At 37.4% G+C, this 25,471-nt stretch overlaps 1 protein-coding gene across 1 annotated transcript; it reads right to left on the reverse strand.

The window, feature by feature from the left end:
- Positions 1-2,283: 2,283 nt before the first annotated feature.
- MTNR1A (melatonin receptor 1A) lies at positions 2,284-25,267 on the reverse strand. Its single transcript, XM_019736058.3, has 2 exons — positions 24,906-25,267; positions 2,284-4,907 (listed from the first exon to the last, which is right to left on the reverse strand). The coding sequence occupies exons 1-2, from the start codon at positions 25,135-25,137 to the stop codon at positions 4,039-4,041; spliced, it is 1,101 nt and encodes a 366-aa protein (XP_019591617.3). The 5' UTR covers positions 25,138-25,267; the 3' UTR covers positions 2,284-4,038.
- Between the last annotated feature and the right edge of the window lie 204 nt (positions 25,268-25,471).

The following is a 25,471-nucleotide window of genomic DNA, read 5'->3' on the forward strand; positions in this document are numbered from 1 at the left end:
GGTAAACACTACAAAATATGATTAAGGCTTCGGATTCTAACATTATTATATATTCCTTTATGATTGTTGTCCCATAGTTGAATTTACATTTCCCTTTGCCACTTTAAAACAAGGTGATTGTACATTTGACTACATTATCCTTCAGGTTGTAGACAAACATAAACTGAACCCAACTAGGATATGTCCCAACATTTCAGGAATATGGCACCACAGCATAGATCACACCCCTCTAAATATTACAATTACCAATCTCTTGGTACACATTTGTTACTGAATTTTTACCATTTGTTATTGGTAATTACATGTACACTGAAATTTTGATTAAATGTGTCTCATTTTGGCCTTTTCCTATATATTACAAATTTAGTTTGCATTTAATCTTTGGTATTCCAAATGACCTTTGCTAAAATAATTACTCACTTATCAGTAACATAAATATTGAACATAACTAAAATAATTTTCATTTATTCTCTATATTTTCACCAACACACAGTTTTAGATTTACAGAAGTTGTAATTAGTATAGCAAAGCTGGTGTCATTATTGTAGAGAACATAGCACTTTTAGTACAATACAAAATAATTTTTTTAAATGGAGATTATTTTCAAGCATAACAGTAGACAAAAATAAAAGGAAGGGTGAAAAAGAAATTGTGAAAATTATCTTTTTAAAAGAAAAGCCTGCTTAAAGAAGTTTATGTTTAGGTAATTCTCAAATACAATTCAGTAATTTAAACTGACTTGAAATGTATCTATATATTCCAAATGTTTGCTTATTCACTGTGGATATTTAATGATACATCAGGGGCAGTCTAAAAAATATGGTCAAAACTATTTTTCATTACATAACATTCAGGTTGAATGTGCTTACTAAATGAGTAATTATGTATTTAATACCCAAGATTGATTATTCTGTCATATGACTTCCCAGAATATTTAAAATCAAGTAGTTCTGCTGCTTTGTCAAAAAAAGTCATGTTTATGCATGTAAATGAGTTATACACACAAATATTTAGTAATGAAACATGCAGTTGAGTAGACAAACTGAAATTATTCTTTTCCCCTCCCTGATCTATAGAATGTATTAATTCTTTAGTTTTAAACAAAATAAGCATATTTTATATGATTATAAAGCTTATGAGATATTGGCAATATGTCCCCAACTAATCTGTTGCAGGAGGTATAAGAAATACAGTAACATATTTATAAAAGTAACATTCACTGAGGGCAAAAAAGCTCCTACATGATTTAAATCTTCTGTTAGAGATTACTATTGAGGCAAACCCTCCAGTGATAATATTCAAATGATTTATGAAAATTAGAATGGTCAAATTCTTTGGTCTATCCACTTCAAGTGGATATTAGTGTAGGTACTTAAATTATATAATGCTAGCAGTTCATTTTAGAAAGGACAATGATAGATGTTTTACTATCCTTATTCCAATTCAAATGGTCTTGTGTAGACTTTGCCTATCCAGAGTCTCAGATCCCACCAAGTACTTTAGCAAAAAGGTTTTCCCAGTTATAACATCGGTACTGTTTTCAGCCTCACAAAGCTTCCAGCTTAGGCAGTGAAATCCAAGCTTGGCAAATGCAAATATTCATAAAATATGTCAGTGTGCCACTCAAAATGTTATTTCTTTTCATTGCTAACTCTCACATCACCACTAGTATTTCGAAAGACAGAGGGAAGGCTGACAATTATTATATTGGTTAGTAATTTTGATAGATTGAAGAGGTTTACCTTAACAGAGGTTTATAGCTGATTAACACAACTTGGTGGATTTCATGAAAGAGTTGCTTTCTTGATTAGCACAGCACAATCTCCCTCAATGCTATTCATGTACCAATTTGTACGATGCAACAGTCATTTCATTACTAGTGATCTAGTAGTCTTGAAAAAGTTAATCTTCCAAACAGTTTACAAAGTAATTTGTACCTTGGAAAATCAGCAACAACTGATTACACATTTGAGTTTTTCAGGAGAAAAACAACAACACATAATTAGCTAAGGACGTCCTGCTTACTAATATTACATTGTAGTGAGCAAACAAGTGATAATGTCTTGAATGCTTACAGGTTGTCTACAATGAGATCCCATTAGAGAAAGTCTGGGCCTTTTACTTTGATCTTTATGAGTTGTTTTTTCATTGTCAATATTTTAACTAGCTAATATTCTGATGATAGTGAAGAAAAACATCTCAAGACTTTAAAGTTACAAACTTGATTTTCAGGGGAGATACTCTACTTGGCAGACAATTTCTAAAGTTCATAGTTTCTGTTCATTTTTTTTTTTTTTTTTTTGCTGTTGTGTAAATTAAAAAATAATTTTTTTGCTGCTGTATAAATTAAAAATATTTTTTTTGCTGTTGTATAAATTAAAAAATAATTTTCTTAGAAAATTAAGACATTTTCTAAAGACCAATCATACTACATACAGTTAGTAACACAGTAATTTATTTTCAGCATCCAGAAAAAAGTGTAATGCATTTCAAAAAGAGTTCAGTTAACATGGATAATTTTTTTAAGGTTCAGTTATCTAAAATTTGGAATGTTAATTTAAAAATTATCTCTACTGTTTAATGTTGTTTCTGACTAGAACTTTTCACATAAATGACTTGATAGGTAAAGTTTTAGAGATAACTTACACACACACACACACACACACACACACACACACACACACACCGCCATCACCAACACCATCACCACTGTAAGCTATAATTTAGTGTTTCCCAAAATGCTTGATGAGAAGAATTATCAGACGAACCTTTAAAATAATGAATCCTAGAACTTTCTAAGGAGATTCTGATTAAATAGATAAAGAGATATTAGGAAATATATCCAGATCACTTTTTGTCTTATGTATGGAGTTGCAAATCACCAACTCATTCAAGCATATGACAGTTTGGTTGCAGAACTTTAAAACATGGCTCTAATTTCTTGCAAAGCACTCTATGTAATAAACCTTATAGTAGTCCCAAATAACTGTTTGGGGTAAACTAGAGCCATCGTTTATGAAACCATAATTTGCCCATGCAAATTTTTTTCTTCTTCTAGACTTTTAGTATTATTAAGGCAATCCAAATACTGAGGTGAATCATTAAAGCATATTGTTTTGAGATATTTATAAAGGAAAAACTACCTGGTTTAGATACTTAGTTGTTCAAGTAGATTATCAATCTAGAACATATTCAACACTATATCTAAAGTATAGCTCTTAGGTTTTTTTGTCATTTTTAACTGAACTGATTAGATGGCTTAACAAATTAACAGAGATCAATTAAAAACAGCTGGTCCGTGACATGAATAATGATATTCAGTGACGAAAATAAGAAGCCAAATGTTTAGTAAAGTTGAATATGTAGCTATTTCTTTAAAATACTATGGTTATTGACAACTGGAAAGGGGCTCTGTCATATAGTTGGCTCTGTATCTAGTTGAATGTGCAACTTTTAATGGAGAATGATAAACATTTATGATCATGACTACCCAATGCCAACACAGCCAATTAAAAACTTTGTAGTGGTTGTTGCTGTTGCTGTTGAATTATTCACTGATTTATATTCAGTCTTTCACTGTGTAATGAGTCACTCACTGCACGAACCCCATTTTGTTCCATTTACTCATTATAAATAAAAGACATCATTTGTTTTCCTACTAAAAATCTTTTAAAAGGGGAAGAAAAAAGTAATTATTATACTCGTGGCACTCATTTGCAATTAAAAAGTTTGCACTCTCTTTCTCCAAATGAATATATTCAACACTTTTATTTAAAATTACCCCCTTCTGTCCCTGAAACATATTCTTCAATTAACATATATCTCTCTATGTGTTCTGTGTTTCTCTTGGTAAGGAGAATTAGAGACCTGTTCAAAAGCTTGATAGTACATTTGCTCAGAAAGTATAGCGGCAACCTCTTAAGAACACATGTTTCTTCAACCACGCTGGTTTTCTAGAAATCTGTCAAGAGGGAAGCAAATATGAAAATCAGTAAGACTTTGAGCAGTGTGCATATCATGCCAATAATGCACTGCTTTTTAAACAGAGTCCACCTTTATTGGGTTATTGTTGGCCATTAATGGAGAGGGTTTACATTGAACTCTATCTGCTATGTCATTAGAGCTATCCACAAAGAACATCTTGGCTGTACACAGTGAGACTATAATTCTCCTGTATTCCTTCCTGAAATTTTGGTTAAGCACTCCATATATAATTGCATTAAGGCAGCTGTTGAAATATGCCATATAGTAACTGGCCACAAACAGCCACTCTGGGATCCTGGGTACCATGCTGGCAGGATCTGAGGCTACAGCGAGACCAATAAAGTTTAGAGGAGCCCAGCAAACGGCAAAAAGTACAAAAACCACAAACATGGTGACAAAGTTCCTGAAATCCTGTGGTTTCAGTTTGGATTTCTTGTCAGGTTTCACCCTCCATCTGACCTGAAGAACCAGGATCCATATTCTTAGGTAACAGAAGATGACTATGGTCATGGGAACGATGAAATGGAAAACCACAACTGCTGCCGTGTATGCGGAACTGACAGACTGTGCAAATGTACAGGAATAGATCCGCGGGTCATACTGCAGAGTTCCGACACGCAAGTTGGGCATGATTGCAGCAAGTGTCAACATCCATATCAGGAACACGCAGCAGAGGGAATTCTTGTTACTACACAGCTTGTCATACTTGAGACTGTGGCAGATGTAGCAGTAGCGGTTAATGGCAATTCCAGTGATATTGAATATTGAACCGATGACACTCAAGCCCATTAGGAAACCACTAATTTCGCAGTGCAGATATCCCAGGTTCCAACCATTGTTAAATATAGATGTCAGCACTAAGGGGTAGGGGTAAACAGCCACCACCAGGTCTGCAACTGCTAGGCTCACCACAAACATATTTCCTAAAAGAGAAAGGTTTAGAAAATACAGGTTAATACAGGTTTCTCATGGATTGAATTTTCTTTCACAGTTATTTAAAAAAGAGCTGTTTCTGCAACTTGGGTGACTTGACATCGTAGCTACTACCATGTTACAAATGCAGTAGAGGCTATTTTCACCAGGAAGTGAGCCCATTCACTGCCCTTGTCAAATTAATCCCGCTCTTCACAATACCCACATCCCCAGAATAAGGCGTTGCCATCTTCAAAACTTGTTTTTCAAATTGTTTAGTTTCTCTTGTGCTTTAAAAAAATCTTGAGTTCAGTATACTCCTGTCACATCTTTTGTTCTGGAATCTTCTACATTACCTGAGAAACCTCATGTCATCTTGTTATTTCCCAAGCCAGCCATGATGTCCTTAAATTCCAGGCCTTCTATCTCTGTCTAGTTCTTCAGTGGTTCTCAAATGGGCCTCTAATTCCTTTTCTTGGAGAGCAATGGATCCTTGTCCATCACATAATAGTTAAGAGAAAAGAAGGTCTGTAATCAGCTGCCTGTTAGAATATTGGCTTTACCACTTACTAGCTATTTAACTGGGGCAAGTGATATTATCTGAACAAACTTTAGTTTCCTCTTCTATAAGATGAAGATAATGATATCATCTTCTTCATAGAGGTATGATGAGGCTTGCATGAGGCAATCTTTGTTAATTGCCGAGCTGTATCTGTCGCATGATAAATGCTCAATAAATGTTGGAATTCCACAACACTTTCACCTCATTCTAAAGGAAAAAGCAAACTTTTTTTTATTTATAAAGAATTTAAAGTACAAAAATTAAACCCTAAATATTCAGGTTAAGTGATAATTTTTTATATTAACATAACTCAACACATTTTAAAACATAAAAAAAGAACTCTAGTCAAATTTTGAGATGCTCAGCAAGTACATTCTTCACTTTGGTGGCTCATTTGCCTTTCTTCCTTTTCCTTGTGCCTTGAATGGCTCCCTTTCCTAACTTTAAAAATACTACCTATTTCCCCAAACCCACATTAAGTAGAAATTCCCTTTGCCCAACTACGTGGAAGAGCTTCCTGTTTTGAAGGTTCCTAAATCACTTTATTTATACCACTTTTAATTTGGATTAAATTATAATAAATTCCATTCAATAAAAACTTATTAAGCGCACATGATAGGTGCTGGAGAAACAGGAATTAACAGACAGGGATCTTATCATCCTTGATCTGAGAAAAGCAAACAAAATTAAAATAGAAAGAAGTACAACAAGAGTATGTACAGAGACGAGGCAGCGAGGAAGGAAATGAGCTAGACAGAGGTGGAACATTCCAGGTGGAGTGACTGTATGTTTTGCCTTTTATTATATTAATTTGTAAATTTGGCTTTCCTATTTTTCCCAAGATTGTCTTCCTCATATTTGTATCCTAAATAGCATTCAGCTGAGACTTTTGTTCAAATGCTTCATGAAGTAAATTAAATACTTATCTCCCAACATCTGAAATAAAATAGACTTTGTATCTAAAGTTCCTATCTGGTTATTTTTACTTCCTCCAAAAAAAAAAAATTGCAAAGAAGTGAAGTAAAATAGCAGTCATGACTAAAAAAGACATGGTTTTTGCCATTTGTTTAGAAATTTTGGATAAATTGTCATAAAAACAAATTTGAAAAGTGGTTAAATTAGGCAAAATTAAAGCAATAAAAGCAAATTTATTTTTCCTACAGATAAATTTTAATTACCAATGAAATATTTAAATTCCAAAGTGGGTATATTTTAATGAATTTTGAACTCAACATGTTTAATACTTTAAAAATAAGTATAATATATGAAAGTAAGCTACAAATTAAGTAGTCATCAAAATGGTACAGTTTTACCCAGGATGCCATGACGACAGACTGGCCAATATAGATTTATTTTTAAAAGAGCTTAAAAATAAGATCACAGGTGATGTCACAGATTTCTTTCATGGCTTTAATCTACTCCCTTTGCATTTATTTTGTAGTAGTTGTTTCTTTTCTGTTCAAGTAATTACATTAATTAAATCATTAATTTTCTTTGAACCAATCTCATTTCACAAGTGTTTGAAGAAAAAAATAAGCCATAACCTGTGCAGATGTGATTATCAGGTAGCTCAGCTGGAAGCTTTGTCATATCTGCTGTGTGTGTGTGTGTGTGTGTGTGTGTGTGTATAGTGTGTGTGTGTGTGTGTGTGTATATGTGTGTGTGTGTGGGGGGGTGTGGTGTGATATGGGGGTTTAGTTTGTTTGTCTCTTTCCCTTTTCTGTTCCCCTGTCATCTAATATGTGTTAGTAATTAACCTTATATCTCAGTATTTCCGTTACAGGATATCGAATGGGAAATGGGATTCCACTCGATGAATAATGAAAATCAAGCAACGATGAATAAAGAGACTGTATTGTCTTTTGGAGAGAGGGTCAGTGTATTTTCAGTTTTGCAAGGATAGTTGCATTATGTGAGATGAAATCATAATTGTGATGTTTCCCTTATCTGGAACTTAAGTATAGTTAAAAGAGATATATATGGATGCTACATTCCCAAGGGGTGGACTGACTGTGGTGGCTTTGTTTTGTGTCAGTTTAGATAAGCTGAGACTACATTTCCCAGAATTTCCTTCCTGGCATAGTTATGGGTTAGCATGGTCCACAAAGGAATACCGCATGAGATTTGGAAAGTGGAAGGGAAGCAGAAGCCATATTTTCTTTTAATGTTCAGAAGGCTCAAGCAGGGCACTAGGCACTGTGGCATCTCCTTCATTAACTAGTAAAATCTTAGGGGACAGTACAAGAATTTCTTAGCTTGGGCCAGATTCTTATCTCTTACCAGTTATTTTTACTACTTAAAAATTTTTTTTTTAAATCCTATGCTCTGCAAATCTCATGCTGACTTCCATTTGAATAAATACTTCTTTATTACTTTGCTGCTATGTTAATTACAGATAAATCTATCTCCCTATCTACATTGTGCAAAGTTTGAGCTTTTAAGGTTTTCATCAACAATGTTTCTACAGCTCTGGCTATATTGCTCTTAATTTGGTAATAATCACACCTGTGCATTGATTTAACCTGAGGAGGATTAATTTCCTTCTGTGTGCTCTCTTCAAAACGCCGGCGACGGAAGCCTGTTACTATGGCAAGCCTGGTCTCCAGCTGCTTCTGTACATTCTCTCTGTTTCATAGGTCTTCTAGTAGCTGTTGCTAATGCCCTTCCCATATCCCCTTTGCTAGGATGGAGCATTGTCACGCAGGCTCTCAGCTCCTGCTTCCCCACACAAGAATGCAGGATATGGTGAGGCCAAAAGGGAACACCAACGGAGCCACGGATGGGGGATTCATACCACTATAGTCTCGCTGGCGGCTGGGTTGGAGATACAGGAAGCAGGCTCCACATGGTGCGTGATCCGCCGTCCACTTCTCTGCCAACCAACAAACCCCTAGCATAGCCACAGCAGTTATATTAGTGGCTAATGGCTAACGGGTAATAGCTGATGGCCACCCAGCCACAGCTGATGGCCATCTACTACCCAAGCCAACATCTTTCCACGTGAGGCTGAGAGCCTGGAAACTGCTCTCTGGGACTCCGTCCACAAGCATTTATCCTTGAAATTTGAATGAGTGTTAGGTAATTCCGTTTGCCAGCAGCTGCATCCTTCTCTGGAGAATTGTCCTCAGTTGAACAATAAAAATGACCAACTGACACTGACCAACAGGCCAACCCTCTTGCCTCAAGTGACGGCAACTCTGTGGTTGGATTGATGCCCAGATACTTCAGTCTCATGGGTCAGGCCAAATCTAGGTTTCACCTGAAATACCATTCTTGCATGACTCTCCTCCCCTAGCCTGCTCCCATCACTTCCTTCAGTTCCTCCTGAGAGCACCTCCTGCAATAAAGCATGAGTAATAAACCTAGAACCTGTTCTCAGGTTCTGTTTCTAGGCAACCTAAGATAAACCTTGAGCTCTGTAAAGAGGTTGGGTGGTTTTCTAAAGAGGTCACCAGCTTCTTGGTAGAAAAAGAGGAACTACTTATACATACAAACAAACAAACAAACAAACTTTACTGGGTAGAAGTTACAGACTTTAAATGCTTCTTGACATGGCTCTTCAATGTCTTTCATTGAAGATTTGCGTAGATTTGCTTCCAACATCAAACCAACATGTGACTCTATATATGAGCATAGACATCTGTCTCCCTCTAAGAGATTGTGAACTATTTGAGTCTAGGACTGTGGGATCTTTTAATTCTCAGTGACAGCACAGCGCCGGGGACATAATAGGTACTTGGGAATGGTTTGCTGGATGAACTAACGCATCCTTAGTCTCTAAACTATAACCATAAAAGTGTAGAAATTAGTTGCTTTTTTGCTCTTATTTGCCAGGATGTTGTTTTTCTCAATAGGCCAATCTTCATTCCTTCTTTCATTTTAGCCTGGACTTCAACTAAGTGGAAAACAAGATTAGACACCCACTGAATCATTGTTCATAAAGATTGAAAAAGAAAACCCTGACTGTGTCTGAACTTTACCATTTAAGTGGTAAACACCGGTTGAAACAGGGAAAAAATATGTCCTTCAGCTACTCTTGGCAACATTTTTTGCTTGTTTCACACAGCAAATCTAAGCAGATCTAAGCAGTCTGGTTTAATGAAGAATCTATTATAAACCTGGTGAAAATAAAAAATTCCATGTTCATAATAAATGTTAATGGTATGACAAGAAAAAACTGAGATGCTGTAAATGACTAAGGAATATTCTCTGGCAGTGCAAGGAAATGTGAAGGGTGTTATTTTTGTACATTAGAGCACACAGGCCACGTCTTACATTCTTAAACTTCAAAGGACTATATATGAGAAACTTGTCTTTTCAGATTATTAGAGATAGTGTGGACAACAAGTTTAGAAACAAAAACATATTTGAATTCCAATCCTGGCTATGCCATTTCCTAAATAGTAAACCAGAGCTTCCCAGAGCCCCAGTTTCTTAACAGGTACTGAATCAAGATGATAATGGCCACAGTGACGATTCAAGAGAGTACGTGGAAAATGGTTGGCTTTGGATAAATACGCATTCCTTACGTTTTGCACTGTGATGACAACATTGTTTCACAGAAGGTTCCTCCACTGGTGAGACAGCCATGGCTGAGGAGGTATCTCCCTGCTCTGATCCCTGCAATCTTGCAGGGGCCTCTTTATAGCGAGTAAGGCTCCTTTTATCCTCCTACCCCTCCAGCCATCAGCCTCTTCCTCTCCCATCAAACTTTTCAAGCAAGGCTGTCTCGCTATTTCTCTCCTTTCCCTCCCATTTGTCATTTACCTTCCTATAACTTGTGGCTTCTACCCACACCACATCGCTTAAACTTCTCTCCAATCGTCAGTGATAGTCTTACTGACCCCCTTCTCTCAACGTTCATCCTCCTGTAGGTCTCTAAAATATAATGCCCTGTTCATATAATACCTGTGCTTAGACTACCCTGCATGAATAGTACATGATTACATCTAATGTCTTCGCTTTTTCATCCGCTTTACCCCACGTGCCTTCCTGGCTCTGCAGCCTCTTTCTCTCTCCCATTGTGTCTCCACACAATGTGTATCTATTTCATTGTGTCTTCTTTGTCCTACACCTTAACTTGGTGGTGACTCCCTAATGTTGTAAACATAGTTGATGGATAGATTGTCTTAACTATTCCATTAATATAGTATACATGCAGTAAAGGGGACTAAGACTACCTTAAGTCGTTTAAACTTAAGTAACACACATAACACTCTTGCTCTAGCTCAGCTTTCAGTCAGTTTTTAAAGGTGTGAAATTCTGCTAAGAATTCTGCTCATTTTCTACATCTGGTTACTCTTTTGTCAGAAGGGTGCTTTAGGGAGACTTTTGTAATGTGTAAATATCCATGTTATAGCCAGATTGATTCAGCCTTTCATCTTTAAGCTGAACACAAATTACCAATGTCTGCATTATTATTTATTACAAAATGAAGAATGAAACTTTAAAAACAAAAACCTAATACTTTGGCCACATTAACATGTAATCAATAAAAACTGTATTAACTGTATTGGGATTGTAGTCTTTATTTCCTTAGACATGTTCCCCAATTTTGAAGGACTCAGTGAAATCCCAACTTAAATAAATTAATGGCACTTACTAATATCTCTATTTAATTAGAGAAGAGCTCTAAAATGCTAAATTCCAAAAGAGAATTCCTTTTATTATTAAAAATGGTACAATCATAGTATTGCCCTATTTATATACTAAATTAAATAAATGATAAAATAAATGAAAAAAATTAACACTACAAAAGTATAAAATAAGATTCTCATAAAGGTAATTCTTAAAAATTCAAAATTTGACTCTGTTTTTCATGTACTTAGGGAATAAAGGCCTAAAAGTGTTAAATATTATACTCTGCCTTAAAAATAAAAATATGTTCGTCTGTCATAACTGTACACCATGTGTACTATATAACAAATAATTTATTCTACTTCCCAGACTATTATAGTTAAAGCACAATACATTTTAAGTACAGGGTAGCAATCCATATAATCTTTACAACTCTAGTATTGTCCTACATTAACAGGTGAGAAGATAAAACAAGTAATTTGCCAAGGTCACACCTGGTAGATAGCAGAGGTTTTACTCCGGGCCTTCTGATTCTAGAGGCCATTTTCTTCAAAGGAAACATATCACACACACGCACACACACACACACACACACACACACAGAAACTGAGTTTATAATAGGACTAATTTTCCATAGATAAAGATGTTTCATATATAAAATGATATGTAAAAACCAATTTTATATATTTAACCTTTCTATATATAAATATAGAAAATACAACCTTTAAAAAAAAGGTTTTTGTTAAAAGAATATGATACCTACACGACCCCCTTCCCCAAAATGAAAATATCTGAGTGTTCAAAAACTCAGATAGAAAAAACAATTAATGGCAAAATAATAGAATAAATAACAAACAGTACAAAATAAATTAAAACTAATTTTTAACAATGGCAAACTCTTAAAAGTAAAAATTAAAATTTAAACCAAATCTTAAATAATAGTGAATTAACTGGAAGAGTGTTTGTCTTGCCACAGAACTGTGTCCCAAGCTCTAATATTTTACTAGACCTGGTACTTAGAAGACATCCAACAACTATTTAAATAAAGAAAAAAAGAAATGAATGCATGAAAGATAAAAGCACATTATTATTTTCAAGATCACAAGAGTATTTTGTATTACGAGATGTGTCAATATTATAAAAGTAAATACAAATTATTGATTATAAATTTTTATTATCTGCCATTTAATAGCTATGTGAGGCAATTTTTTAAAACTTTAAGTTAGCAAAGTGATTCTCAAACCTTATCCAACAGGTGTATTTTTCAGGCTATATACTTTCTTCAAAAGATACAGGGCCAATATATAGTTCTCAAATACCTATGCTTTCTCTCTATTATTGACTAATTTCTTTGAAGTTGTTTCATTAATTCTGCCTCATGTGGGCAGTAGATTTCCTATTTCCTATTTATTACTTATATTTCTTTCATACTGAGGTAAAAATTCTTTAAAAAATTTTCATGACTATGTACTTTAAACTCCAGCTACCATCCACCAACAAACTTTCAAATTTCTTTTGCAAAGTTTTTCTGCTATATAAACATGTTTCTAGTCTTAAAACTTTGTACTTCATGTCTTTGAAAATTTATTATTTGAAAATTAGAGAACAAAAATTATAGAAGTGCCATGATAGAAAGTAATCTCTTTGAAAGTAGAAGCCATGTTTTGCACAAGCTTAACACAGTGTCTTGCATTTTGACAAATCAACAAGAATTTGTGTTCATTTATATAGTCTGTCTCACACTGTAGGTATGCAATAAATATTTATTTAAATGGATATTGAATAAGTCCCCAAAGTGCTCAATATCAAAGCAGGTAAGTATCCTTTTAAACCATAAGCTCAACCACTCAAATTCACCCTCAATAGCCTGAATAATATTTAACACCAGTAGATTTAGTTTTTTATTTTCTTGTCCCTTTTTCTAAGACTAATTCCTTTAATGTGATTGCCAAAAGTGTATAGCTCTGTAGAAAAATAAATCTTAGAGCACCTCAACCAGAAAACCTAGAAGTTTATTCCTCATTTGCAGCATAATTAAATTTCACTAAAATTTCTTGAGCCCTCAGGTTTCTCGTCAACTTGATTAGCAAACCTATTTGAAAGATGAGAAAATTGTGGTGCTGATTAGAAGCCATCTTTACAAAGGAGAGTATATGATTATTGATGATACCATACAAAGTTCTGAGCATGCACAAATGCATTTTTAAAGACAATCCATGAATCACCTCTTTGATAGCCTAGAAAATCCTGAGAGGGTGTGTATTTCTTTTACAGAAGATAGGGCACTTTTGTCAGCTAAGCAACTAAAAAATATTTGGGAAAAATGGGGGAAATTCAAGGCACCTTGTAAAGATCTTACTGTTTACCTCAAATATTCTAGTTATTATTTTTAAAAGATGCTAATAAAGAATGAGCAGAACAAGCTCATTTGTAGAGACTACGTAGATTTAGAATGACTTCTAAGGCAGATATTTTTCAAACCAGATATTTTTTTTTCAAGAACAACCCTCAACTATTAGTAAGAACTAAGAGCAGGAGGTTACATTTATGACTATATTATCTTTGGTTAACTTTCAAAATTGCCAAGAGAAAAATAATTCTAAAAGTTAACAATATTAGCCCTATCTTATCTATGATTAATTTAATGTGGAAAATTTCTACTTTATTAGATCAATATCTAGAACAGCCAAAAGTCAGACACAAATTCAATTATGTACTTAGGAGTCTGAAACTACTATCCTAAGGTTTCCAGGGGATTCTGGTAATTACTTTAGTAAATTTGGAAAAAAAAAATTAGGGTTCCATAATAATGTACTACACAGGCCAGGGAAAAAGTCACAAAACTTTAAACAATGGCTAAGCACACAATGGAAAAAAAATCAACAAAATGTATTAAAAAGTAAAAAATTCACTTGAATCAATAATTTCAAATGTCATGGAGAGCTACAGAAGGAAAACGTTAGCAGTACTAAATATACATATATATTATCAGATTCGAGGTTATATTAAGCACTGACTTCATTAGCTTGAAATCGTTTTCCAAATCTATACATCCAAGTTAGGCCATAACTTTTTGAATGGTAAAATACTTATCTGATATAATTACTGTAGCTTTCAGAGTTGATTCATTTAAATTAGTGAACAACTTGGATACTGAAATAGTCTCTCAAAAGTTGGATATTGAATAAAAAATCTCAGCCCTACTTGCTATGGGGAGATAGTGTTTGTTACAAAGGGGAAAACTGAGACATCAGAGAATATGTGTAATTTGCACAATGTCATAAAAGAGACATAGATCTTAAATCTTCAATTTCTGACCAATGGTCCACTTACTTTAAAATAAACATTTAAGATTTCTGGTCAAGATGGCAGAGTAGCTATGCTTTCCTCCTCTCATAACCACATCAATATTACAACTAAACTACAGAATAACCTGAAGTCTAGCTGAACTGAAGCCCTACAACTAAGGACGTACAGAAGAAGCCACTTTGAGACTGCTAGGAGGGGTAGAGACAAATAATGGGCTGGTCCCACACCTGTGTGTGACCATTAACAATCAAGAGGAACATCTCAGCCACGGAGGTCCCCACCCTCTCAGAGAAGCAAGGGGTTCCATCCCCACACAAGGTTCAATACCAAGGAAAGAAGTTGCCGTAACTTCTGGCTGTGAACAATAGGGGAGATTGTGGCTGAATGAGACTGAGGATGGCTACAGCCCCAGGTGCTCCTCTTAAAAAGCCTGCACATTAACTTACTTGCTGATGGATTCACTCACTCTGAGCTCCAGTGCTGGCAGAGCAGCTCCTCCCTGGAACTGGCAGAAGCCATTGTTTCTTTGTTGAACCCTCCCCCTCTCAGCATGCAAATGCATGTGGCCCTTTATCTGAGTCTCCATCAAACTGGCTATCACCTTTTGTCTGCCCTGCCTTAGTGATGCCCTGAGACTTCACCCAATCCAACTTTCGGAAACATCCAAGCCACTTCCAGTGGCTTTTCTGTATAAACAACCTATCTTAGCTCATGCTATGTACTTTCATAAAATCTCTCAAAGGTTCACAAAACCCAAACAAGCAGCATCTGGCTTTGGCATGTCCTGTACCTCTTGCTGAGCAGCCCTAAGCCCAGCACTAGCTACAGCAGGCCTTGGTTTGTAGCTTGACATCTTGAGGCACCTCCAAGCCTAGCGCAGGTGGTGGCCATCTGCAAATTGGACTCAGGTAGAGCACAGCCTGCAGCTGAACTTGGCCCATGGCAGGGCTCCTAGCAGGAGGCTCAGGTCTAGCATGTCCAGTGACCAGCTTCAGACCAAGCCAGAACATCACCCAACCATGCCCAAGTATCACACACCCAAAGGGTAGAGTGGGCAGGCACCAGAGCCCAGCTAAAGTGAATCCTGCTCTATAGGGGCAGCCTCTGCACAGCAGCTCCTCCACTGTAGTCACAGCCATTCCTCACAACCAATCATCCGGAGGGTCAACCCCTCCTATTGATGTAAACATCAACCAAGGCTCAACTACAACAGGAGTGCACACACAAGGGACACACCTGGAGTATGCAGCTCAGGAGACCAGAGAGACTGGGCCACTGAGCCACACAGAACACCTATTACACAAAGCCTCTCTACTAAGACCGGAAGACACAGCAGCCCTACCTAACACATAAAAATAAACACAGGGAAGCACCAAAGTGGCGAGACAAAAAAACATTTCCCAAATAAAAGAACAGAACAAAGCTCCAGAAAAAGAGCTAAACAAAATAGAGACAAGCAATCTTTCAGATGCAGAGTTCCAAACACTGGTTATAAGGATGCTCAATAATCTCAGGGAGAACTTCAACAAAGAGATAGGAAATACAAAAATGGAGGTAGAAAACATAAAAAAGAACCAACCAGAAATAAAGAATACAATAACAGAAATGGAGGCTTCATTACAGGGAATCAACAGTAACTTAGATGAAGCAGAGGATCGAATCAGTGATTTAGAAGATAAAGTAGCATAAAACACCCAAACAAAACAGCAAAAAGAAAAAAGCATCCAAAAAAAATGATGACAGTGAAAGGGGCTTTTGGGACAACATCAAGCATACCAACATTCACATGATAGGGGTACCAGAAAAGGGAAGAGAGAGAGTAAGGAATTGAAAAACTATCTGAAGAATAATGACGGAAATTTCCCCTACCTGGTGAAGGAAATAGACATACAAGCCCAGGAAATGCAGAGAGTCCCAAACAAGATGAACCCAAATAGGCCCACACCAAGACACATCATAATTAAAATGCCAAAGTTTAAAGACAAAGAGAGAATCTTAAAAGCAGCAAGAGAAAAGCAGTTAGTTACCTACAAGGGAGCTCCCATAAGACTGTCAGCTGATATCTCAACAGAAATTTTCAGGCCAGAAGGGATTGGCAGGAAATGTTCAAAGTGATGAAAAGCAAGGACCTACAACCAAGATTGCTCTATCCAGCAAGGCTATCATTTAGAGTCAAAGGACAGATAAACAGTTTCCCAGAGAAGAAAAAGCTAAATAAAGTAGTTCATCACCACCAAATCAGTATTACAAAAAATGTTAGAGGGACTTCTTTAAGAGAGAAACAATGATCAAAATTATGAATAAAATGGCAATACTACATATCTACCAACAATTATTTTCAATGTAAATGGATTAAGTGCTTCTATCAAAAGATAGGGAGGCTGAACAGATTTAAAAAAATAAATAAATAAAAACAAGACCCTTACATATGCTGCCTACAAGAGACTCACTTCAGATAGAAAGACGCACACAAACTGAAAATAAAGGGATGGGAAAAAGATATTTCATAAAAATGGAAACAAGCAAGCAAACAAAAGCTGGGGTAACAATACTTATACCAGACAATATAGACTTTAAAGTAAAGGGTCTAACAAGAGACAAAGTACCCAGCAATTCCACTTCTGGGTATTTATTGGAAGAAATCCAAACACTACTTCGAGGGGACATGTGCATCCATATGTTCATTGCAGCATTGTTTACAATGGCCAAGGTATGGAGGCAACCTAGGTGTTCATAGATGGATGAATGTTTATAGAGTAGGTGGTACATATATTCAATTAAATATTGCTCGGCCATGGAAGAGAACGGATTCTTGATATCTGCAGTGGCATGGATGGACCTGGAAGGTATTGTGCTCAGTGGAGTAGGTCAGGCAGAGAAAGACAGATGCAATGTGATTTCACTTACATGTGGAATCCTAAGAACAAAATAACCAAAGAAAACAGAGACAATCTCATAGATTCAGAGAACACTTTGATGGTTGTCAAGTGGGAGGAGGGTTTGGGGGATGGGTGAAAAAAGAGAAGGGATTAAGAAGTACAAATTGGTTGTTACACAGTAGTCATGGGGATGTAGGGTATAGCATAAGGAATATAGTCAATAATATTGTAATCACTATGCATGGTGTCAGATGGGTACTAGATTTATCAGGGTGATAGATGGGAGGGTTGTGGGACAGGGTAAAAAGGTGAACTTGTAGTTACAAAATAGTCATGGGGATGTAAAACATAGGGAATATAGTTAATAATATGGTAATAACTATGTATAGTTCTATGTGGGTACTAGACTAATCAGAGGGGTCATTTCTTAAATTATGTAAATGTCTAACCACTATGCTATACACCTGAAATTGATATAAAATAATATTCAATGTCAACTGTAATTGAAAAATTGAAAAAGGGGGGAAAGTGAGGAGGAATAAGAGGTTCAACTTTCCAGGTTCAAAAACCAATAAGTCATGGGGATGTAATGGACAGCAAGGGGAATATAGTCAATAATATTGTGATAACGTGATAGAGTGTCAGATGGTTGCTGGAGTTATCATATTAATCACTTCTTTAGGTATATAAATGTTGAATGGCCATGGTGTATACCTCATTTTATAGAAATGAGCATATAAAAAATAAAAACAATCTAAGAGAATCAATCATAAAATGCATCCAGGTCCATCCATGCCAATGTTGAATAGCCATGGTGTATAATAGCAAACTATTATAATATTGTATGCTAGCTATATTTTAATAAAAATATATAAATTCATTTAAAAAGAAATGAGCATAATAAAAATAAAAACAATCTAAGAGAATCAATCATAAAATGCATACCGATAACATAATAATGTCATTACTTATATAGTATTTTATAATTTCAAAGTGATAAGTAGATGGATGGATGGATGGATGGATGGATGGATGGATGGATGGATGGATGGGCAAAATGTAAGTTTATCTTCCTAGCATCCTTGTGAGATAAGTAGCCCCATCGGACAGATGGAGAAACTTAGGCTCAGGGACATTGAGTAACTGGTCCCAAAACATAGTACAAATAAAGGTACTGCAGGTTTAAGACTCATCCTGGATCTTCTGATTTCAATTCCTAAGCTCCTTCCACTGGGTTGTGTACTGGGATACTGTAATGATCACTTATCTGTGAATTTTGGGTTTTAGTCTTCTTATCTACCTGAGGAGGTTGTTACAAGGACAAATAAAACAAAATTTGGGAAAGTGCTTTGAAAACTGTAAATTGCTCTGTGTGCAAAAGTACAAACCACTAGACATTCTAAACAAGAAAATAAGTTATTTTTATACACTATCCACAAAAATCAGATCAAATTAGCTATCTGTGAAAAGTGGAATTCTATTGGTTTTCTTCTACTTTAATTTTCTTAAGCTTGAAAAGTGTTTCAAATACAGATTAGTAAATAAATTTAAAAAAATAAAATTGTAGAATTGAAAAACTAAATTCCTTTAATAATTAAGGTTGCTTTGATACGGGTGCTATAAAACACTCATATTTGAAATGGAAATGTTCACCAAAAGATGTCCAGCAGTTTTTGGAAAATCAATTATGGACCAGAACCATAAAAACAGTCTTAAGTTTTATGATAAACAGTTTAGATTTACAATTAAGACACCAGAATAGATTGTTGAGGAATTCTGTATATCTCTTCCAATTGCCCATACATATCCCAGAAGTTAGAGCTTTGCTATAATTTTATTTACCTAGCATCTGAAGTCCATGGATATTAAGTACATCACAGAAAAACATCATTTACAGTGAGAAGAGAATATAAGATGCAACATGAATCTTAATGGAAAAAAGAAAATTTCTAAAAGGATAAAATGATTCAAAAGTATTGTCTAAAATGTGTTGTTTTTCCTTTGGGTTTAGACAATTGGTTCATATATGGGTATTTTGTTTTATGTTTTTGGCTTTAAAGATCCCACAGAACTGGTTTTTAAATCACCAGTAAACCATGTGACTAGCCACACTTATGACCTCAATACAGACATCCTGAATTGATATTGCAGGAGAGGTAGTTTGAGTCTTTACTTTAAAAACACTTATAAGCTGGTGAAATGCTTATCTTCCTTCTGCCTTTGAACACCTAAGTGAGAGTGACGTACTCACTCCAGTGAACCCTACTGTTCTTTAAATGTGTATTGTTGCACACTGAATGGCCAGGCTAGCTACCTATTTAGGCTGTGCCTCTTGAGTGGTTACATTTTGACAGGGTCTCTTCAGGCCTAGAAGAGCCTAACTCTCCCCATGGCCCACCCAGAGGTATGAAAGTTGGCCGACCCAGGGGGTTTGCTCAATCACAGACACTGCTGGCCAGCTCAATATAAGCATCCCCAGCTCATCCTACCCAAATACCAGAAGCTGCATATATCCCAGAGAAGTAGTCCATCATTTCTCAACCAGAAAGAGTCCCACCAAAAGAGGCTTAAATTTGCTATGCAGTTGGTCACTTCATTTTCTTCCAAGAAGGGAAAACTATATGGGGCATTTCTAAAACAGGAAAACAAAGCAGAGAAACTTTCTCTAGCAGTTAAATGATAAGTGAACCAGAAAGTTTAGGGCAAGTGAGGCACACTTTCATAAGGACACACTTTCCTAGGTCTATGATGCTTATTATTATTATATACATATATGTCATTATAGCCACAATTCTTATTGCTACTCAATTTTGTAGCATTATAATCTCCAAATTCAGAGTGAGTTTAATAATCATGTAAATCAAAGGACACTATGGTTGGAAGGGATTCACAGATATTTCCAACCCCATCATTTTGCTGATGTGAAAACAGTCCTGAGACATGATGACTCATCTACAACCACAGATCCATTCAGTAAAGAAGCTCTAGACTCTACGTTCTGGATTTATTCTCTGCACAAGCTCCTTCCACAGTTGTTTGCAGGATCTGATGTTTGTCCCTAACACAGGAGCACTTGACTGATGAGCAGCTGCATATACTTACATTTGTTTCCACCGCATCCTTGAGGCTAAATTCACCCTCTATCATCATGTCTTGTTCCTGAGACCTCTCCTGACATTTCTGAGGTTGCATGTGAAGCTTCCATTGGTCCCTTCCACACTACTTTTTCCTATTCTCCCAAGATCCCAAGAGCTTCAGAACTCAGAACAAGGCTGGTTGATTTCAGGGTCTCACGAGTCACAGGTGGCCCAAAAGTTCTGAGTATTGTTTCAGCCATAGTGGTTTGGATGATTTTGTGAGACAGCTTAAGAGCCAAAATATCATGTAAAGTCTTCTTTTAAGAAATCTGTTAAGTAGAGAGAGATCCAAATGGCAGAGTAGATAAACACTGTGCCTGCTTCCTTCCATGAACACATTAAAATTAAAAGTAAGTTACAGAACAATCAACCTAGAGGACCATCTGAAGTCTAGCTGAACAGAAGTTTTATAATTAAGAATACAGAGGAGCCATTCAAAACTGGAAAAAGGGGTGTAGACGAGAAACTGGCTGTCCCCAAACCTCTGTGTGGTGGTTGAGAACGAGGGATATCTCAGCCATGGAGATTCTCCCTGGAGAAGCAAGACCCCAGCTCCACACCAGTCTCCCCAGTCCAGAGTATTGGTGCCTGGAAGAGGAGCCCCCACATCTGACTGAAAACAGTGGGGATTCTGACCATCTGGTTGGGACGGAAGGCTGCGGGAAACCCAGATGCCCTGTTAAATGTCCTATGCACAGACTCTCACACTCCCAGACACTCACCCTGAGCTCCAGCAAAGGGACGGTGACTTGGGAGGCATTGGAGGCATGGAAGCGTGGGATGGGTGGGAGGGGGCGATGGACAGGCTGAGGTGTGTGGCTTCAGGGCAGGGCTGCAGGACAGTCACTATTTTTCCCTGGGTGGTGTCTTCCTCCCATGCAGCCTGCAGAGAGGTGCCATCTTTCCTGTGCTGAGCCCACCCCTAGGGGCCAAATTTGAATGTGATTGGCCTGGTGAGCTCCGTTGTTCCATCCTGCTGACTCAGCGGGGAACCCACCTCACCCAACTCACCCAATGCCAGAGGCACTTTCTCAGGGAGCAGCCAGCTCCACTCACATTATCATTATCTTTAGGTATGTAAATGTTGAATAACAATGGGGGTACCCCTGAAACATAATATTGTATGTTAGCTATGTTTTTAATAAAAATCTTTTTAAAAAAGAAATCTGTGAGTGAACTTCTAGAATATGACATGCTTATAAGTTCAGGGCTCTCTTTTTCTCTGATGCACAACAGACACACTCAGGAAACTGAGTTACAAGTATGATCTCTACTAAGAGATTGAATATAATTATGGTGATTAAAGAATACTGGAGGCCAACGAATAAGAAACAGGCATGGGAGAGAAGAAAAGAGAAGACAAGAGAAGAGAAGGGAAAAGAAAGAAGGGGAAAGAGAAACACAATCAGAATACAGCAAACAGAATGGTCAAGGGCTTAATCAAGATAGCTATGAACATGTTCAATGGGACCTACACTGGAGTATTGATAAACTGATGGTGAGTGTGGCCAAAGGTAATGGAGAAGGCAGTGAGCTTCAGCCTACGTTACCTGAGCAATGGATACAAGCAAAGAGTCAAGTTCAGCACAGGCAACAATCTGCTGGTGGATGGTAAAAGAGAAAAAGTTCAGGTTAGCTACAAGAATGTAGTATTCTATAGACTGCCATCTCAAAAAATTGTTTAGCAAATAACAAAATATAAAGTAATGTGGTAGGAGCACTTTTCATAAGTTCTTTGTCATATAACAGAAATAGAATTGTTCCAAGCATGTGAATATTTTTTTTTTTTTTTTTAATGAAAGGTTCTGCAGATTCGAACTTCCCAACTGCTGCAATTGTTTATAGCAATCACGTAGAGTGAGCTCCAGGGCCAAGCTCTGTGGCTTAAACCCTGCTCCACTACTTCGGTGGGTATGGCCAATCTGTGTCCTTGTTCCTCCCTGTAAAGAGGGTAACAATGGCACCCCACCACATGGCTGCTCTGAGGATTCAGTTAACATGGTTCTCCAAAGTGTGTCTAGTCCGTAGAAAGCTGCTTTTATTGCTAGGAGAAAATGGGACTCTTCTTTTTTCTCTTCTTTCTCTTCTTTTTTTTTTTTCTTTGAGGGTACAAAGAGTGGGCACTGGACAGGTCAAAACAAAAGCCCTATTATTGAACCCTAATCCAAGGAATCAAAACAATCAGTAATGCAATGAGATTGCAAAGCAGATTAATACGTAATCAGAGCCAGCATTTCCAGAACCCAGTATACAGGGAGCAGTGGAGACTGGTAGGAAATCAGCAATGGTGAGAAAGCAGGCTTCTCTCACAGCTTTGCTCCTGGGATGAGATGGATAATTCTCATACCATGCTCATAGCACTGGGTCTTCTCATACTCTTTCTTTCTCTGTCTCTGTCTCTCTTCCTCTCTCTAATTCAACAAATTTAAATTGAAACAACAACAACAAAAAAAAACAACCCTCAAAACAGTTCACCTATTTCTCCCCCTTCCCTCCACCCTTGCATCTGGCAACCACCAATTTGTTCTTTGTATCTATGAGTTTGGTATTTATTTATTCATAGATTCCATATATAGAAGAGATCACATGGTATTTGTCTTTCTTTGTCTGACTTATTTCACTTAGCATAATACCTTAGAGGTCCATCCATGTTGTCACAAATGGCAAGATTTCATTCTCTTTTATGGCTGGATAACATTCCATTGTAAATATACCACAATTTCATTATCCACACATCCATCAATGAATACAGCTTGTTTTCATATCTTGGCTCTGTAAATAATGCTGCAGTGAACACGGGGGTGAAGATATGTTTTGAAGTTAGTGTTTTCATTTCCTTTGGAAAAATACCCGGAAGTGGAATTGCTGGGTCCTATATGGTAGTTCTATTTTTAATTTTCTAAGGAACCTCCATACTGTTTTCCATAGGGGCTGCACCAATTTACATTCCCACCAACAGGGCACAAGGGTACCTTTTTCTCCACATCCTCACCAATACTTGTTATTTCTTCTTTTTTAATAATAGCCATTCTTAACAGTTGTGAGGTGATAGCTCGTTGTGGTTTTGATTTGCATTTCCCTGATGATTATTGATGATGAGCATCCTTTTATGTACCTGTGGGTCGTTACATCTTCTTTGGCAAAATGTCTATTCAGATCATCTGCCCATTTTTTAATTGGATTTTTTTTTGCTATTGAGTTGTATGAGTTCTTTATACATTTTTAGATGTTAGCCTCTTATCCAATGATTTGCAAATATTTTCTCCCATTCAATAAGTTGCCTTTTCATTTTGTTGATGGTTTCCTTTGTTGTGCAGAAGCTTTTCAGTTTCATGTAGTCTCAGTTGTTTATTTTTGTTTTTGTTGTTTTTGCTTTTGGTGTCAGACTAAAAAATATCATCACTAAGACCTATGCCAAGGAGGTCCTACCTATGCTTTCCTCTGGGAGCCGCTTCTTGAAGGCAGAATTCCTCTAGCTTAACTCAATCACCTAGGTAGTGAGGTTATTCAATGGACTAACTCAATTCAATTCATGTTATCAGGTGCTTATTAATTGGTTCTTAAACTATGCATGGTCTCAAGCAATACGGAAAAAAGGGGGGGGGGCTCCTAGAAATTACATCATTGATCAGCTACTCGGTTAGAACAAAAATATTGCTTTTGACAAACATGTAATTGCATCATTCCTTCTCCTCCCCATATCCATTTCCATAAATTTGCCTACAAATAAAGAGCTAGGTACCTAACCGTTTAGAGATCTGAACATCCCGTGTCCTATGGACAAATAGTCCTCAGGCTCCCATCCAGAATAAACCAATTTCAATTCATTGCCTGGAATAAAAATCAAGTTTATCTCAGCACGAAATTAGCTTTAGTGGTATATTACATGTAAATACACCCTTTATTACAACAATGTCTATTTTTAAAATGTAAACTTGTTTAACTTGGAGGAATAATTGTCACTTTCCGAAACATGTTTAGAAGCTTATCACTCTTTTTAAATTGTATGCCAAAAACTGAAAACTACTGCTGACAACAAAACTGAAATAAGTGCAGTATCTTTTTACCAGCTTATTTTTTCTCATATTTTCACAAAGTTGGGCAAATAAATTATGCATAAAACCAAGCAGTTGGTAAGTTGGTTATCTGATTTGAAAGGGCTTCTTGAGGAATTTTCTGCAACCTGCATCAAGTGCCTTTCAATTTAAGAAACCTCAGAAACTGAAAACTATAGTGGGTATTTCCCCTAAAATAAAAAGAACGCGACTGTGCCCAAATTTTCTACCCCTTAGTGACTGAAGAGTTCTGTTTAATGAATAAGCATCTTTGACGGGCAGGTTAAAGGTAAGCAAGCCGATGGTCTCTACTAGGAAAAATTACTCCAAATCCTGTTTTTAAGAAAAGAATTGAACTTTTCTTAGGAAAAGTTCAACTGACAGCTGGGGGGTGCTGCGTTCTGGAAAGGTGGCCAAAAAGGGGAGAAGCTGCCATCGGGTGAAAGTTGGGGGCTGCCCGTCCAGCCTGCCCGGCCCCGGGAGCCCCTACCTGCGTTCCTCAGCTTCTTGTTCCGATACACGGACAGGATGACCAGGAGGTTGCCCACGACGTCCACCACGATGGTGAAGATGAGGATGAAGGCGAGCGTGGAGGCCAGCCACGAGGGTCGCGGCCGCGCGTCCCCACCCCCGCCGCCGGGCTCCTGCTGCGAGGCGTTGAGCAACGCACTGCTGTTCCCCTTCAAGGTCCCGCCCGGCGCGCCCCAGGGCCGTCCGGCCATCGCGCGGCCCGGGAAGGCGACCCCGGCTCCACCGCCCTTGCAAGTTACTGGAGGGCGGCGTGATCCCGCTCCTCCACTGATATGGCTCCTCCGGCCTTCCGGCGTCCACTCTCCATCCCAAACGTTGCTTCGTAGCCGCCCTGCGGGCTCCACCGCCTCCCCTCGGCGGGACTCTGCACCTGCAGCCCCAGCCTGGTAACACCTGGCGTCAGCCTTCAGTTCGGGCTCCTTGGATTGCAGGGCTCAAGACCAGAACCCTGCGCTACGTGCGGACAGCGCCCCCGTGCGGGTTGCCTGGGCCCAACCGCCTGCACCCTAAGGGAGCAGGGAGTCC

This window comes from Rhinolophus sinicus, chromosome 16, assembly GCF_057876585.1.
Source record: "Rhinolophus sinicus isolate RSI-liver-muscle chromosome 16, RSI-T2T, whole genome shotgun sequence".
Taxonomy (NCBI): Eukaryota; Metazoa; Chordata; class Mammalia; order Chiroptera; family Rhinolophidae; genus Rhinolophus; species Rhinolophus sinicus.